This window comes from Oryctolagus cuniculus, chromosome 11 (genome assembly GCF_964237555.1).
Source record: "Oryctolagus cuniculus chromosome 11, mOryCun1.1, whole genome shotgun sequence".
Lineage (NCBI taxonomy): Eukaryota > Metazoa > Chordata > Mammalia > Lagomorpha > Leporidae > Oryctolagus > Oryctolagus cuniculus.
The window spans coordinates 322428-336422 of record NC_091442.1 but is presented as its reverse complement, the minus strand read 5'-3'; the positions used below and the strand labels follow the sequence as shown (position 1 = coordinate 336422).

Sequence of the window (13995 nt, the reverse complement as noted above, 5' to 3'; positions counted from 1 at the left end):
TCTCGGCCTCACACGCCTCCTGGGGGGGGGAGGGGTGAGGTCGGCGAAGGGGACGCGGCTTTGGAAACACGGACGCGTCTGCTCAGAGCGGTGGTTTCCGCGTTTATTTGAAGTGACTGCTTTGCAAGAACGTCTAAGCCAATCCCGTCACAGAGCGCCCCCAGGCAGGCGGGAGCCAGGGCTGGGGCTGGCACAGGCTCCAAGCCTCCCCCCGATACTGCGCGCGTCTACAGTACATGGACTAAAAGTCAGTGGCTCGAGGTGACCCCAGGGGCATCAGTAGTCCAGACGCTGCCCGCTTCCTGGTCACTTTGCGTGGACAGGTTGAAAGCACGTTGGAAAAAATAAATATTTAAGGAGAGCACACGGCACCCCCACGACCAGTGGTTCCAGAAAGGCCGCGTCCAGGAGGGGTCTGCGAGACGGGAGGAGCGTGGCTCTCGTGGGCTGTGTGTCGCAGGCGGGGGTCTCCACGTCGCCAGGAGCTCCGGGATCTGCACTTTTCTGAGTCCTTTCTTAACGGGAGGGTGTGCCAAGTTGGAGGCCGCTGCCGTCTCGAGTCGGTCCCTGGCGGGTCCTGGCGGCGTGTTCCGGCTCAGACCCAGCGTCCATGGCGCTACCTGGCGGGGCTCCCCGCCCCACCCACCCCCGGGGCCAGGCCGCCTGGGTGCTGCTGATGCCGACACAAACCAAAGTACAGACGTGAAATGCAATCTACACAACCGTTCCTCTTCATAAAAAAATATTTATTAGTTTGAACATCAATTTAAAAAAAAAATCAGTCACGTTAAAAAAAAAAAAAACCCTTGTCACGTCTGCCTCTTGCATGTGGGCAGCCTCGAGCGGGAGGGACCCGGCCACACGGCCCGGGCGGGGCAGGGCGGGGCGCCTCCGGGGTGGCCGGGGCGGCACCGGTGCAGAGCCCAGACACAGCAGCAGCTGAGGGCCAGGCTCCGGACGTCTGATAAAGGGTAAAAAGCAAGGGGCTCCGGGCCCGGGGCAGGCACAGCTGCGGCTCTGTCAGTGAGGGGCTGCACCGCGCTGTCCCTCGGCACGGCAGCAGGGCGGCAAACAAACCACCCAGAGCTGGCCACGAGCCTTGGGCCTGCGGCTTAAGGACTGCAGGTGGAGGAGCTCCCAGCACCCAGGGGAGGGGCGTGCGTGCCCGTCCCGACAGCTGCACAAAGTGTGGCTGATTTAACAAAGATGCGAACCCAAGGCTGGCCACAGGGACCCGTGTGAGGGTTCTGTGGGGTTTCCCTTTTCTTCCGGGAAGCAGTGGACGCGAGAGGTTAGTGACAGCCCTGCGACAGCCGTGTGTTGACCGACTGGAGGAAGCGTGAAAATGCTTCCTGGGTGGGCACCCGGCTCAGCACCTTGCAAGAGTCCCGGGGGAGGGAAGGGTGGGTGCGGGCGAGCAGGGCTTGGAATGTGTTGGAGCGTGCGCCCCGAGGCAGCCGTGCGACGGGTGCTGGGGGTGCAGGCGGCGTGTGAGCCGCTGACCAGCGCTGGGGACACGCCGGCCACGGCATCACCCCGGAGCTGGAGCAGCACGCGGCAGCCGGGCCCCGCCCGCCTCCAGTGTTAGCAGCAAACAGGCAGGAGCCGCGCCTGCCCCTCCCGCGGGGTCAGCGGGAGCCGTGGCAGAGCTCCAGGAAGCGCGCAGAGCGCAGGGCTGGGAGGGGGCCGGGGCCCTGCCTGCTCCCCCCGAGGATAGCACCAGAGCCCAGAGGTCAGGGCTGCAGGGCTTTTGTGCACTGGACCTGTGCTGGGCGGAAGCAGTGGCCACTGGCAGTTACCCAGCTGCCCAGGCCACACGCAGCTCGGTGTGCATGGAGCCCAACGCCTTCCTCTGACCCGAGGCCCCACAGCCACAGCCGAGACACTGACCCACGGCCCCCTCACTGGGCTGCAGCTGCTCCTCCACCCCCAGGGGCTGGAAGGTGTCCGTGTGTCCAGAGGGGCAGGGCACGGGGGGCCTGGAGGGAGGGGTCAGCGTGGCCCTGCCCCTGGGTGCAGAACCCTGTGGGCCACAAGTGCCATGGCCACGCAGCCGCCACCCCCACCCAGCCAGGGCCTAGGAGAGCCAGCTGAAGTCCTTGTCTGGCCCCCCGGGAGGGCTCTGGGGCCCCGGCGAGTCCTCCTGCGCCAGGCCCACGGCGTCCTTCCACTTGGCTACGTCCTCGTCCTCATCCTCACCCAGCTCCTCCTCAGCCTCCCCTCGTGGGTCGTCGGGGTCCTCCAGGTAGGGCCCGTCGCCCGGGAACAGAGCCTCCGGAGAGCCCTCGCCGCCGCCGCCGCGGTCGCCGGGGCCGGCCATGCCGCGGCCGGCGCAGTCGGCGCACACACCGTGGCGCCGCGAGCCGTGCCTGATGCCCACGCTGGCGGCAGACGTGAACACGCGGCTGCACACCTTGCACACGTACTTCTTGTCCTTGCTGTGCACCTGGGGGAAGCGGCAGCCAGTGAGGGCCTGGGGGGCAGCGTGGGGGGCTTGGTGTCGCCCAGACCCTGGCTCACGGAGTGCATCGCACCGCTCAGCCCCGGGCAGGGCCGGGAGAAGACCGAGCGGGCGAGCGCCCCCCCGCCGGCCCCCCCTGCTCACCAGCGTGTGCCGCTTCATGTGCTCGCGCCGCGTGAACTTCTTCCCGCAGGTCTCGCAGGGGTATGGCCGCTCGCCCGTGTGGGAGCGCATGTGGCGCTTGAGGATGCACTGGTGCATGGCCGAGAAGCTGCAGTACGGGCACTTGAACTTCTTCCGGATCACCGTGAACTCGTTCACTGCGGGACACAGGCCCTGGCGTCAGCGGGCGGTGGGCGGTGGGCGGGGCAGCCTCCCACCTGTGGCCTGCCGGCTCCTCCAGCCACCCAGATGGTGGCCAGTGTCGGCGCCAGGCACGTGGGCACCCTGCCCTCGGAGCCCGCTCCCACCCAGGCCAGGGGCAGGCAGCACTGTCCCTGGGTGTCCAGGTGGAGGCGCCTGGCTGGGCTTGGAGGGAGGTCGGCGCAGCAGGGCCGCCGAGGCCCTGTGGGCAGCAATGGCAGATGCCGAGCCGGCTGTGCCCAACGTGGGGCTCTGCAGCCCAAGCCGAGGCCCTCACCAGCGTGCCCCGGTCGGACCTGAGACCGCAATGCCCACAAGAACACGCAGCTCTGCACGGCTCTGCACACCCACGATGACCTCGGGAATCAGGCCCGGGGCACAAGAGCTCAGGAGAGCCTGGGCGTGGACGGTCATCCACACCGGCCTGCGAGGGCCAGAGTGAACCTTCCAGAACGGTGTCCGAGGCCAGGCCCGGTGAGCGCTGGGCGGCTGGAGGCAGGCAGGGCACGGTGCAGAGGACGGGTCACGCCGGACGCACTGGCTCCTGCACTACATGTCTCCACGCTGCCAGCCCTGCTGCATGGCACCCCCCACGGAACACGCGGTGGCCACGGGTTTAACCCTAAAGCTGCTCAAAGTCTCAGGCTCCACCTTGCTGTGCGGGGCCCTGCTGTGGGCCTCCCAGCATCACCTGTGCGGGAAACGCCCCGGGAGATTCCTGGGGGGAGTCTCGGCACCACCCCCACGACGCTGGCCACCTGTGGGCCCAGCTGTGCACAGGGGGCCCAGCAGACACCCCCACCACCACCACACAGCAAGTTGCTGCTGAAGGTGTCCGGCGAGGAGCGGCCCTGCCGGGACGCTGGCACCCGTGTGAAGACGCGGGCACGCGCATGGGCAGGGCCACCGGTGGGAAGGCAGCCCGCGACCCCGTCCTCCTCCCCACCCCAGGCTGCAGGTGTCCGGGGTGGGGGCACGTGGCTGACCAGGCCTGTCGCTGGCTGCTCTGGGAAGACGCACCCCCACAAAGACCCCCTCCAGACGGGGGCTCGCGGGGCGGGTCAGCAGGGCCCCCATCGCGCGCGCTGAGCACCAGCGTGCTGCTCACGGAGGGCGCCGCCTCCGGCTGCCGTGAAAACCGTTTCTGCGGCCAACACCGCCCCTCCCGCAATCCACCTGCGGCTTCCGGCTGGGAGGCAGCAGGCTGTGGCTCACGTGCTTGGGCCCCTGCACCCCCGCCGGGGACATGGATGGAGCTCCCGGCCCGGCCCGGCCCGGCCCCAGCTGCTGCAGCCATTGGGGGCGACCCAGCAGACGGAGATCCGTCTCTGCCTTCCAAATAAAATTCAAGCGAGGTCAGCCCTTCTCGCCCCCACACGCCAGCGCCTCCACCCGGGCCTCCCAGCCCCCAGAGGCGCAGGGCAAAGCTCTTCCTGAATTCCCACCTCCCCCACTCCGACAGGGCAACAGAAAACAGCGATCGATCGATCGGGCGCTCCGAGTCTCACAGCGACGCCTTTAGGCTGGCTCTGCCGGAGTAACCAGCGCAGACGAACCACAAAGGCCCTGCAAACGGCCGGGCGGGAGCGCGGCGCCGGCACGCACAGGAAGCCTCCCGCTCGGCGCCTGCGGCACGGATTCAGCGGCTGCCCTGGCGCTGGCATTTCCCCCAGGAACTCAGTCACGCGTGGGACCCCACATCTACGTCAGCCAGCTCAGACACGCGTGGGACCCCACATCCTATGTCAGCCAGCTCAGACACGTGGGGGACCCCACATCCCACGTCAGCCAGCTCAGTCACGTGTGGGACCCCACATCCTACGTCAGCCAGCTCAGTCACGTGTGGGACCCCACATTCCGTGTCAGCCAGCTCAGTCACGTGTGGGACCCACATCCTGTCAGCCAGCTCAGACACGTGTGGGACGCCTGCATCCCTCGTCAGCCAGCTCAGTCACGCGTGGGACCCCACATCCTGTCAGCCAGCTCAGTCACGCGTGGGACCCACATCCTGTGTCAGTCAGCTCAGTCACGTGTGGGACCCCACATCCTACGTCAGCCAGCTCAGTCACGTGTGGGACCCACATCCTGTCAGCCAGCTCAGTCACGTGTGGGACCCCACATCCCGTGTCAGCCAGCTCAGTCATGTGTGGGACCCCACATGCTGTCAGCCAGCTCAGACACGCGTGGGACCCCACATCCTGTCAGCCAGCTCAGTCACGTGTGGGACGCCTGCATCCCTCGTCAGCCAACTCAGTCACACGTGGGACCCCACATCCTACGTCAGCCAACTCAGTCACGTGTGGGACGCCTGCATCCCTCGTCAGCCAGCTCAGTCACGCGTGGGACCCCACATCCTGTCAGCCAGCTCAGTCACGCGTGGGACCCCACATCCTGTCAGCCAGCTCAGTCACGCGTGGGACCCCACATCCTGTCAGCCAGCTCAGTCACGTGTGGGACCCACATCCTGTGTCAGCCAGCTCAGTCACGTGTGGGACCCCACATCCTGTCAGCCAGCTCAGACACGCATGGGACCCCACATCCAACATCAGCCAGCTCAGTCACGTGTGGGACCCCACATCCTGTCAGCCAGCTCAGTCACGTGTGGGACCCCACATCCACGTCAGCCAGCTCAGTCACACGTGGGACCCCACATCCAACATCAGCCAGCTCAGTCACGTGTGGGACGCCTGCATCCCTCGTCAAGGCCTGGGCTGGGGCCCCAGCTCCTCTGCCCCCTGCTTGTGCAAGCCCTGGGGGCAGCAGGTGACGGCTCAAGTTCTCGGGTCCCCACCACCCACAAGGGTGACCTGACGGAGTCCTGGCTCCTGGCTCTGGCCTGGCCCAGCCCTGGCTGTTGCAGCCATCTGGGGAGTGAGCCAGAGGGTGGAGGACCTCTACCTGTCTCTGCCTTTCAGATAAAATGAAAATTTAATAAACAAATGAAGCTTTAGAAACGCATCTCCAACACACAGCTCAGCCCTGAGCAGGGGTGCTCCTGGGCCCCGCGGACGAGTCACGAGCAGTGGCCCCTGGGAGGGAGGGGTCTTTAACTCTTCGTCCGATCGGCCTCGGAAGGAGCAGACCCGAGCACGACCCCCACCTTGTCTCCCACCTGCTGATTTTTTTTAAAGAAGGTTTATTTATTTATTTATTTGAACGATAGCATTACAGAGAGGCAGAGGCAAAGGCAAAGAGAGAGAGAGGGAGAGAGAGAGGTCTTCCATTCACTGGTTCACTCCCCAGATGGCTGCAACGGCCAGAGCTGGGCCGATCCGAAGCCAGGAGCCAGGAGCTTCTTCCAGGTCTCCCATGCGTGTACAGGGGCCCAAGCACTTAGACCATCTTCTACTGCTTCCCCAGGCCATAGCAGAGAGCTGGTTCGGAAGTGAGGCAGCCAGGACTTGAACCAGCGCCCATATGGGATGCCGGCACTGCAGACCAGGGCTGTAACCTGCTGCACCACAGCGCCGGCCCCCTACCTGCTGATTTATGAAGCTGTCCCCACTTCTTTACTTTTTTTAAGACTTTCTTTATTTGAAAGGCAGAATTACAGAGAGAGGGAGAGACAGAGAGAGAGGTCTTCCATCCACTGGCTCACTCCCAAATGGCCGCCAACGGCAGGAGCTGTGCTGATCCAAAGCCAGGAGCCTGGAGCCTCTTCCGGATCTCCCACGTGGGTGCCGAGGCCCAGGCACTTGGGCCATCTTCTACTGCTCTCCCAGGCCACAGCCGAGAGCTGGGTCAGAAGAGGAGCAGCCGGGATGAGAACTGGCACCCGAACGGGATGTCTGTGGTGCCGGTGGTGGCCTTACCCGCTGTGTGGCAGCGCCAGCCCCAGGCTGTCCACGGCGAGATCATCACGGGTGCAAACTGTTCTCAGAAAGGCTTTTTGTTTGTTTTTTAATATTTTATTTATTTACTTATTTATTTATTTAAAAGGCAGAGTTACAGAGAGAGAGAGAGAGAGATCAATCTTCCATCTGCTGGTTCACTCCCCAAATGGCCACCATGGCTGAGGCTGGGCCAGGCTGAAGCCAGGAGCCAGGAGCCTCTTTGGGTCTCCCACGTGGGTACAGGGCCCAACTACCTGGGCCGTCTTCCACTGCTTTCCCAGGCGCAGTAGCAGGGAGCTGGACTGGACGTGGGCAGCCAGGACTGCAGCCAGTGCCCATGTGGGACGCGGGGTCACAGGTGGAGGCTTCCCCTGCTACGCCGCAGCGCTGGCCCCTCAGGAAGGGCTCGGCGGCACACAGGGCACACGTCTCGGCAGAGACCCCCACTCCACCACTCAGATCACAGCCGCGACCCCAGAGCCCGAGACCGACACGCTCCCCTGGGCTGTGCCTCGGCCTCACGCCGGCTCTGCTGCTCCGGGCCTCAGACTCCTGCTCCCCGTCACCCATGGGCCCTGCACAGACCCCAGCCTGGGCGAGCGCAGCACCCCACCCCACCCCCACCGCGTCTCCGGGGTTCTCAGCATGGCTGTCTCCGTCACTGCAACCAGGTGCCTGGGGCGGCCCATGGAGACCGCAGGGGTTTGCCGCGTGCCCGGCCCGAGATCCGGTGGCAGCACTGGCTCAGCCCCAGGCACCCGGAGCATCCGCTGCCCAGCCTGCAGCCTTCACCCCAAGCTCCGCCTTCCGCATGTGGCAACCGCACGTGGCCACTGCACGTGGCCAGCATCTGCTTTCCCTGCAGGCCAGCTGCCCCGCAGTGCCCACCCTGAGCCCACACTGCACAGCGCCTGCGGTGCCCGGTGGCCGCGTCACGTGCCTCCATCGCTGTCAGTCTTCCTCTTCAGCCCACCCACTGCTCAGCCACAGCGGACCCTGGCTGGACACCCCCTCCCAGGATGCCCAACCCACAGGGACAGCAGGCAGCTCATGGGGCTGACCCGGGGCCCCACCCCACCCTCACACCCAGGCCCCGTCCCAGGGAACCAGACTCAGGTGTCGAGGGGCGGGACCTGCGGGAGAGGCTGCACCAGCGCCTTCAGAAAGGGCGGCGACCCTGCTGCTCGGCTGTGTCAGGAACAGCGGCAGCACTCCTCCTCCACGGAGGCTTGAGCCCGAGGGCTGACCGGTCCTCACTGCCCGGACACCTGCCGAGGGCCGACCGGTCCTCCACCCACACTCACTGCCCGGACACCTGCCGAGGGCCGACCGGTCCTCCACCCACACTCACTCCCTGGACACCTGCCGAGGGGCTGACCAGTCCTCCACCCCAAACGTCTGGCCTGCCCCGGCTGGGATCAGTGGCATGAGCCATCGCCATGGCCGCCCAGGCCGTGCAGCAGCAGGAGGCGGGTCAGGAGCCACCATCAAAGCCGGAGGCTCTGATGAGGACTCAGGGCTTTCACTGGAGTCCTTGCCACCAGGCCGCCACCTGCCCTGGTCCCTGTCTACGCAGAACAGCACCCACAAGCAGCAGTGACTTCTGCTTTCGGTGTGACCGGGTATGGGTTCCACGTGGGTGACGTCTCTTTCTTATTTTACAATTTATCTGAAAGGCAGAGTTAGAGAGAGACAGAGACACAGAGAGAGAGGTCTCCATCTGCTGGTTCACTCCCCAAATAACCACAATGGCCAGAGCTAGGCTGATCCGAAGCCAGGAGCCAGGAGCTTCTTCCTGGTCTCCCGCATGGGTGCAGGGGCCTAAGGACTTGGGCCATCCTCCACTGCTTTCCCAGACACGGCAGAGAGCTGGGTCGGAAGTGGAGCAGCCGGGACTCAAACTGGCGCCCACATGGGATGCCGGCACTGCAGGTGGCAGCTTTACCTGCTACGCCACAGCGCTGGCCCCACTATGTCTCTTATCTCAGGCTGTGGGTTCCTAGTGGCACAAGATGGGCACCTGCTGAGTGCTGGCTGCATCCTGCCGCCTCCCACGTCCAGGGCCCTGCCTCAGGAGCCCTGAGCGGCCCAGGGACTCTGCTTCTTGACGCCTGGCCACAGGTCACCCTCACTCCTCACACCACTGCCTGGGGCTTCTGTCCCCACCCAGCACATCCACCTGGGGCAAGTTCTCAGCTATTAACCCTCTGTCACTCCACAGTGGGTCCTTGTTTAGCAGGGATGGGGGTGAGCAGGGGAGGACGCTCACAGATTCGTCCCAGGCTCCAGGTCCCCGACAGGCGGCCACACCAACTGCCTCCCTGCTGTGGGCGGCACCGTCCCAACTCTTGCCCAGCCTCAGACTGACCGCAGACTGGAGCAACGGAGCAGGCACAGGGGGATGGCACTGGCCGCGGTCCTGGAATGGTGGGGGCTGCCTGCTCCCCAGATGCCTGCCCCCCTGTGGAACAGCCCATCAGTACCTGCCCCGCCCCGGCCTCACGTCCACCTGCTCCCAGGGCCCAGGGGGCTGACACAGAGCCCAGGGGTCCAGTGGAGGTAGAGGGCTGGGGTCAGGACCCACCACCCACTTCCTGCAGACCTGCACCCTGGGAGGCAGTGCTGGCCCTGGCTCAGGCACCCAGCTTCCTGCTGCACCTGTGGAAAACAGGGATTGACTCCCCAGCCCGGCCACCGCGGGCGTTTGGGGAATGAACCAGCAACGAGAGCTCGTTCGCTCTTGGCCTCATAAATGAATATGTAGACGTATTTTTTTTTTAAAAGATGGAAAACAGAAAACATGAGGTCCCCATAGCCGGGCACAGTCCTCTGACCTCCCCAGGAAACAGTGGGGAGCTCCTGGGCTCCGCTTCTCAAAAGAGCGGCATAATTTTCTGCCCCAAAAGGCAGCAATGCCACGTGACCTAACCAAGCTGAAGCTGTCACCTGGAGACAGAAGTGCACCTGCCCCACTGGCTCCCATCGGGGCGCTGGGCCCTGGCAGCTGGTGGACTCCAGGGACCACGGATGAAGCCCCTGCCCCCAGCACACTGCCCCTCGGCCACCCCTCACTGTCTGCTTCTGTCCCGGCAGCTGGGCAGGCCGTCCCTGGTGGCCAGGCACACCTGGACAGCCCAGGCCGCAGCGGCGAGGCAGGCACAAGTGGCCGTCCAGGGCAGGGATGTCGGCGCCAGTGGGCTGGGCCCTGCCTTGAGACCACTGCAAGCAGTGGGGGTGTCCTGTGGGGCGGCTCGGCCGACTTCAGAGCAAAGCCGTCCGGGCCAGGGGCCAGGGGCCAGGGCGGGGAGTGCAGCCACACCGGCGCTGGCCCTAGACAAGCCGTGGCCCTGCTCACAACCAGCTGCCGGCTCCTGCAGTGGTCCTGAGGCCACGGCCCGGCCAGGTGTCCAGGTCCCAGGAGGAGTGGACCTAGGACCGGAGACACAGAGAGTCAGGAAACGGAAACTCAGTCAAGACCTGTGGCCCACGCGTTGTCACCTGCCACTCACCTGCGTCCCTGTCGCGTGGCTGCAGGGACGGCCCCTCAGCGGCCACCTGGAACGGAAGGCTGTTGTGAATTCTCAGCACACAGAACGCCCATGGCCGCCACCAAGCCAATCCGGGTAGACAGGACTCGGGCAGGGGGCATCTGACCAATGCCAGAGTCCAAACCACGGCCCAGCCCTTCCCCAGCTGCCTCAGGGCGGCACAGGAGCAGGTGCACAGCCTGAGCCAGGCAGGGCGATGCTGAGAAGCCGGCCTGGCTGAGCCTGGCCACACGGCTCTGTGCTGGGACCTGGAGTGGAATAAACACCTTGAGGTCAGGAAGAGCTTGGGGGCCAGCGCTGAGGCACAATGGGTTAGGTAACGCAGTGCCAGCCCGGCTGCTCCACTTCCGATCCAGCTCTCTGCTGCGGCCTGGGAAAGCAGTGGAAGATGCCCAAACCCTTGGGCCCCTGCACCATGTGGGAGACCGGAAGAAGCTCCTGGCTCCTGGCTTCAGATCAGCCCAGCTCCGGCCGTTGTAAGCCATCTGGGAAGTGAACCAGCGGATGGAAGACCTCTCTCTCTCTCTCTGTTTCCTTTATGTAACTCTGCCTTTCAAATAGATAAATCTTCTTTTTAAAAAGTTCAGAGAAATACTCTAAAAATGGCACCCACTGTAACTGGGAACGACCATGGGGCCGACACGGCCGCTGCAGGCCTCGCTGACCTAGGACGGCCGCTGCGCCTGCCGCCTGGACGCGGCTCCCCGGGGCCGACACGGCGCTGCCCCTCCAGCGACAACGGGGCGGCCGCCCTCATGTCTCACCTGGGCGGGGCGGCGCTGGCTCCGTGGGCTCTGTCTGTCCAGTCACCAGGGCCCTCCTGCAGCTGTGGGTGGCAGGAGGGTGGGGGGCTTCCCCTCTGTGGCTGTCAGCGTCCCCATGAGGGGCTCAGACCCTGGGGACACAGGAAACGAACCTCACCACGGAGCGACCCGGCGGCCGTCCGTGTCCCTGCGGCAGTCGTGGCCCCGTGCCCGGGGCTCGGGTGGGGCTTGTCCCAGTGCAGAGGCTCCCACGGCGGCCTTCTGGGCAGAAGGCGGGAGTCCGGCCGACCCTGGCGTGGGAGCCGATCTTCCGAGTGAGTCCGAAGGCCCTCTGCTGGGGAACGGCTCCAATTCCGGGGCCGGGGTGGGCTCCTGTTAGGGTCCTGATCCACCAGGAAACGTTCTTCCAACAAAAGGAAGCAAAGCCAGGCTGCTGCTGTTCTCCACGCCTCCCGGGCCGGCCGGCCACGCGGCATCGCGGTGTGGAAAGACCCCCGTCCTCACCAGCCCCCAGCACCACCAGCACTGAGGCCGCAGGGGGATGCCTCCTGGTCCTCCACGAATTCCGAGCTGTTTCGATTCTTAAGGCATTTCCCGAAGCCCATGAAGGCGACAAACGTGCCAAGGTCCCAGATGGGTCCACAGAGATGGGTCCAGCTCTGAGCTTCGACGGGCAGTGACGGGTGACTGACAGGTGACTGACAGGTGACACACAGGCCTACGCTGAGAAAGCGACAGCAGAAGCTGCACCTAAGTCCTGGCGGCACAAGTCGGCTGTGGCGGTGTCAGCCGGGCCACGGACACAGGAACCAACTTCAGGCTTTCTAGAACATTCCAGGACTACCCGCAAAGGGCCGCTGGGCTGCTCCACGCAGCCGGCACACCTGCTGCAGTCAGCGGCTCTCCCGACTTGGACGCGGAGGCCCGCTGCCCCGTCCCCTTCAGGCCGCGGCCCGAACCCGCGGCCGGCACACGAGGTCCCCGGGGAGCCAGGCCGGGCACAGCGTGAGCCCCGGCCCCTGCTTCCGCTCCCGCGCCCCGGCCGAGGGTCGCGACGCCGGACGCGCGGCGGCCGCGGAAACGACGACACCCCGGCGCCGCCTCTCGCTCGGCGCCCGGACGTGAACCCCCGCGAGCCCCTGCGCGCTCGGCGCCCCGACGGCGGCGACCCCTGCGGGGTCTCGCGGGCGACCTCCCGCCCTCCCTCCGCGGCCCCGCGCGCGCCCCCGGTGCGCGCGCACGGCACTTACGCGACAGCGAGTGCGCGCCCGGCGGCAGGTACTCGAGCAGCAGCGCGCCGTCGTCGCCCAGCGCCTCGGCCTTGACGGACAGCAGGCTGTTCTTGCTCAGTAGCGCGGCGCGCAGGTTGGCCACGGCGGCCGCCTGCTGCAGCGCCGCGTCCTTGTCGGCCTCGTCGGCGGCGCCCAGGAAGCCGGCGGCGCCGCCCAGCAGGGCCTCGTCCGCGTGCGCGCACAGCTCGGCCCTGTCTGCGCGGCCGTCGGAGCAGCTGGCTTCCGCCACGGCCACGTCCGCACCTGGGGGGGGAGGGGCACACGTCAGTCACGGCCGCCGCAGGTGGGGAGGGCGGGGCTCCGAGGGGGCGGGGCCTCGCAGCGACCGTACCCGCTCGGTCCAGTCCGGTTCGGTCCAAGGCCAGGCCACCCACCCTGGGCAGGGCCAACTACCTGCCCTCGGGCTCGCGTCCCCACCTGGGAAGAGGAGGCGCTCAGAGCAGACCCGCCCCCACCCACGTCGGAGCGACGCCCCCAAGCAGCTCCACGATGGACAGAGGAACTGGGCTCCGGGGAAGGTGAGACCCGCGGGCCCCCAAGGACAGGCAGCCAGCGGAACTAACAGAGAGGTTTGGGGGCGGTTTGGCCCCTTGGCCACCTGCAGGCTTCAGACAGCGCCTGGGTTCAGTTCCGGCTGCCCCACTTCCAGGCCAGCTCCGCTAATGCACCCGCCTCGCTGCCTTTCATAATATGAAGAAAAATACATACTGTTAAAGATTTATATATTCGAAAGGCAGAGTTACAGAGAAGCACAGTTACAGAGAGGCAGAGAGAGGTCTTCATCCGCTGGTTCACTCCCCAAATGGCCGCAACAGCCAGAGCTGCGCCGATCCGAAGCCTGGAGCCAGGAGCTCCATCCAGGTCTCCCACACAGGTGCAGGGACATCACATAAGAAATTCTGTTTTATTGAATCAATCTGTTTAAGAGAGCAAGCCAGATCTCCCAACCGCTAGTTCACTTCCCGGTTGCTTGGCCAGATGGGAGCCAGGAATTCAACCCGGGTCTCCCACGAGGTTGGCAGGGAGGGCTGGGGCCACCACCTGCTGTCCCCAGGGTGCGCTGGGGCTCAGACTGACAGTCCCTGCAGGAGGCCACGGCAGGCACTGGTCAGCATCCACAGGAGGTGGCTCCAGGACCCCGAGTTGCCCACAGGACATCTCCGTGTCTGCACAGCTCAGCACGCACCCCCGGGGGGCTACGGTGCCTCCGACGACACAGACCCCCAGGAAAACAGCGCCTGCCATCGGCACAGACGTGCTCCCTGGGAGCTCCTCACTCCACCCCCATTGCATCCTTGGATCAGGAAGCTGCGGGGTGGGGGTGGAGGCGGCCAGCAGGTGACAGCGGACAGCACTGGGCAAACCTCGCACCAGCCTCTCGCCAACGTTCTGGCACAGAGGGCAGTCGCCACCTGTGGGCGCTGGTTCAAGTCCCAGCTGCTCCACTTCCAGTCACGCTCCCTACTGTACCCGGGCGGCAGCAGGTGCTGGCCTGAGTGCTTCAGTCCCTGCACGACGTGGGACGCCTGGATGGAGCTCCTGGTCCAGCGCTGGCTGTTGTGGGCACTTGGGGAGTGAACCAGTGGCTAGAGGATCAGTAGCTCTTTCCCTCTCTCTCTGCTCTCACTCTGATTTTCAAGTAAATAAATCTTTAAAAAATAAAATAAATTGCCTTTAAAAAGGCCTAAAAGTGGGCCCGGCACCATGGCTCACTTGGTTAATCCTCTGCCTGCG

General features: G+C 65.4%; 1 protein-coding gene across 2 annotated transcripts in view; it reads right to left on the bottom strand.

Annotated features, from left to right (window-relative positions):
* Positions 1-79: 79 nt before the first annotated feature.
* The window catches only part of ZBTB46 (zinc finger and BTB domain containing 46), a 33673-nt gene continuing 19757 nt past the window's right edge, over positions 80-13995 (bottom strand). For both annotated transcript variants that reach the window (XM_051829108.2, XM_051829110.2), the window contains exons 3-5: positions 12220-12504; positions 2606-2781; positions 80-2446 (exon numbers count right to left, since the gene is read on the bottom strand). In XM_051829108.2, coding sequence (XP_051685068.2) covers positions 2078-2446; positions 2606-2781; positions 12220-12504 — 830 coding nt within the window. In that variant the 3' untranslated portion in view covers positions 80-2077. The remainder of the gene's footprint in view (positions 2447-2605; positions 2782-12219; positions 12505-13995) is intronic.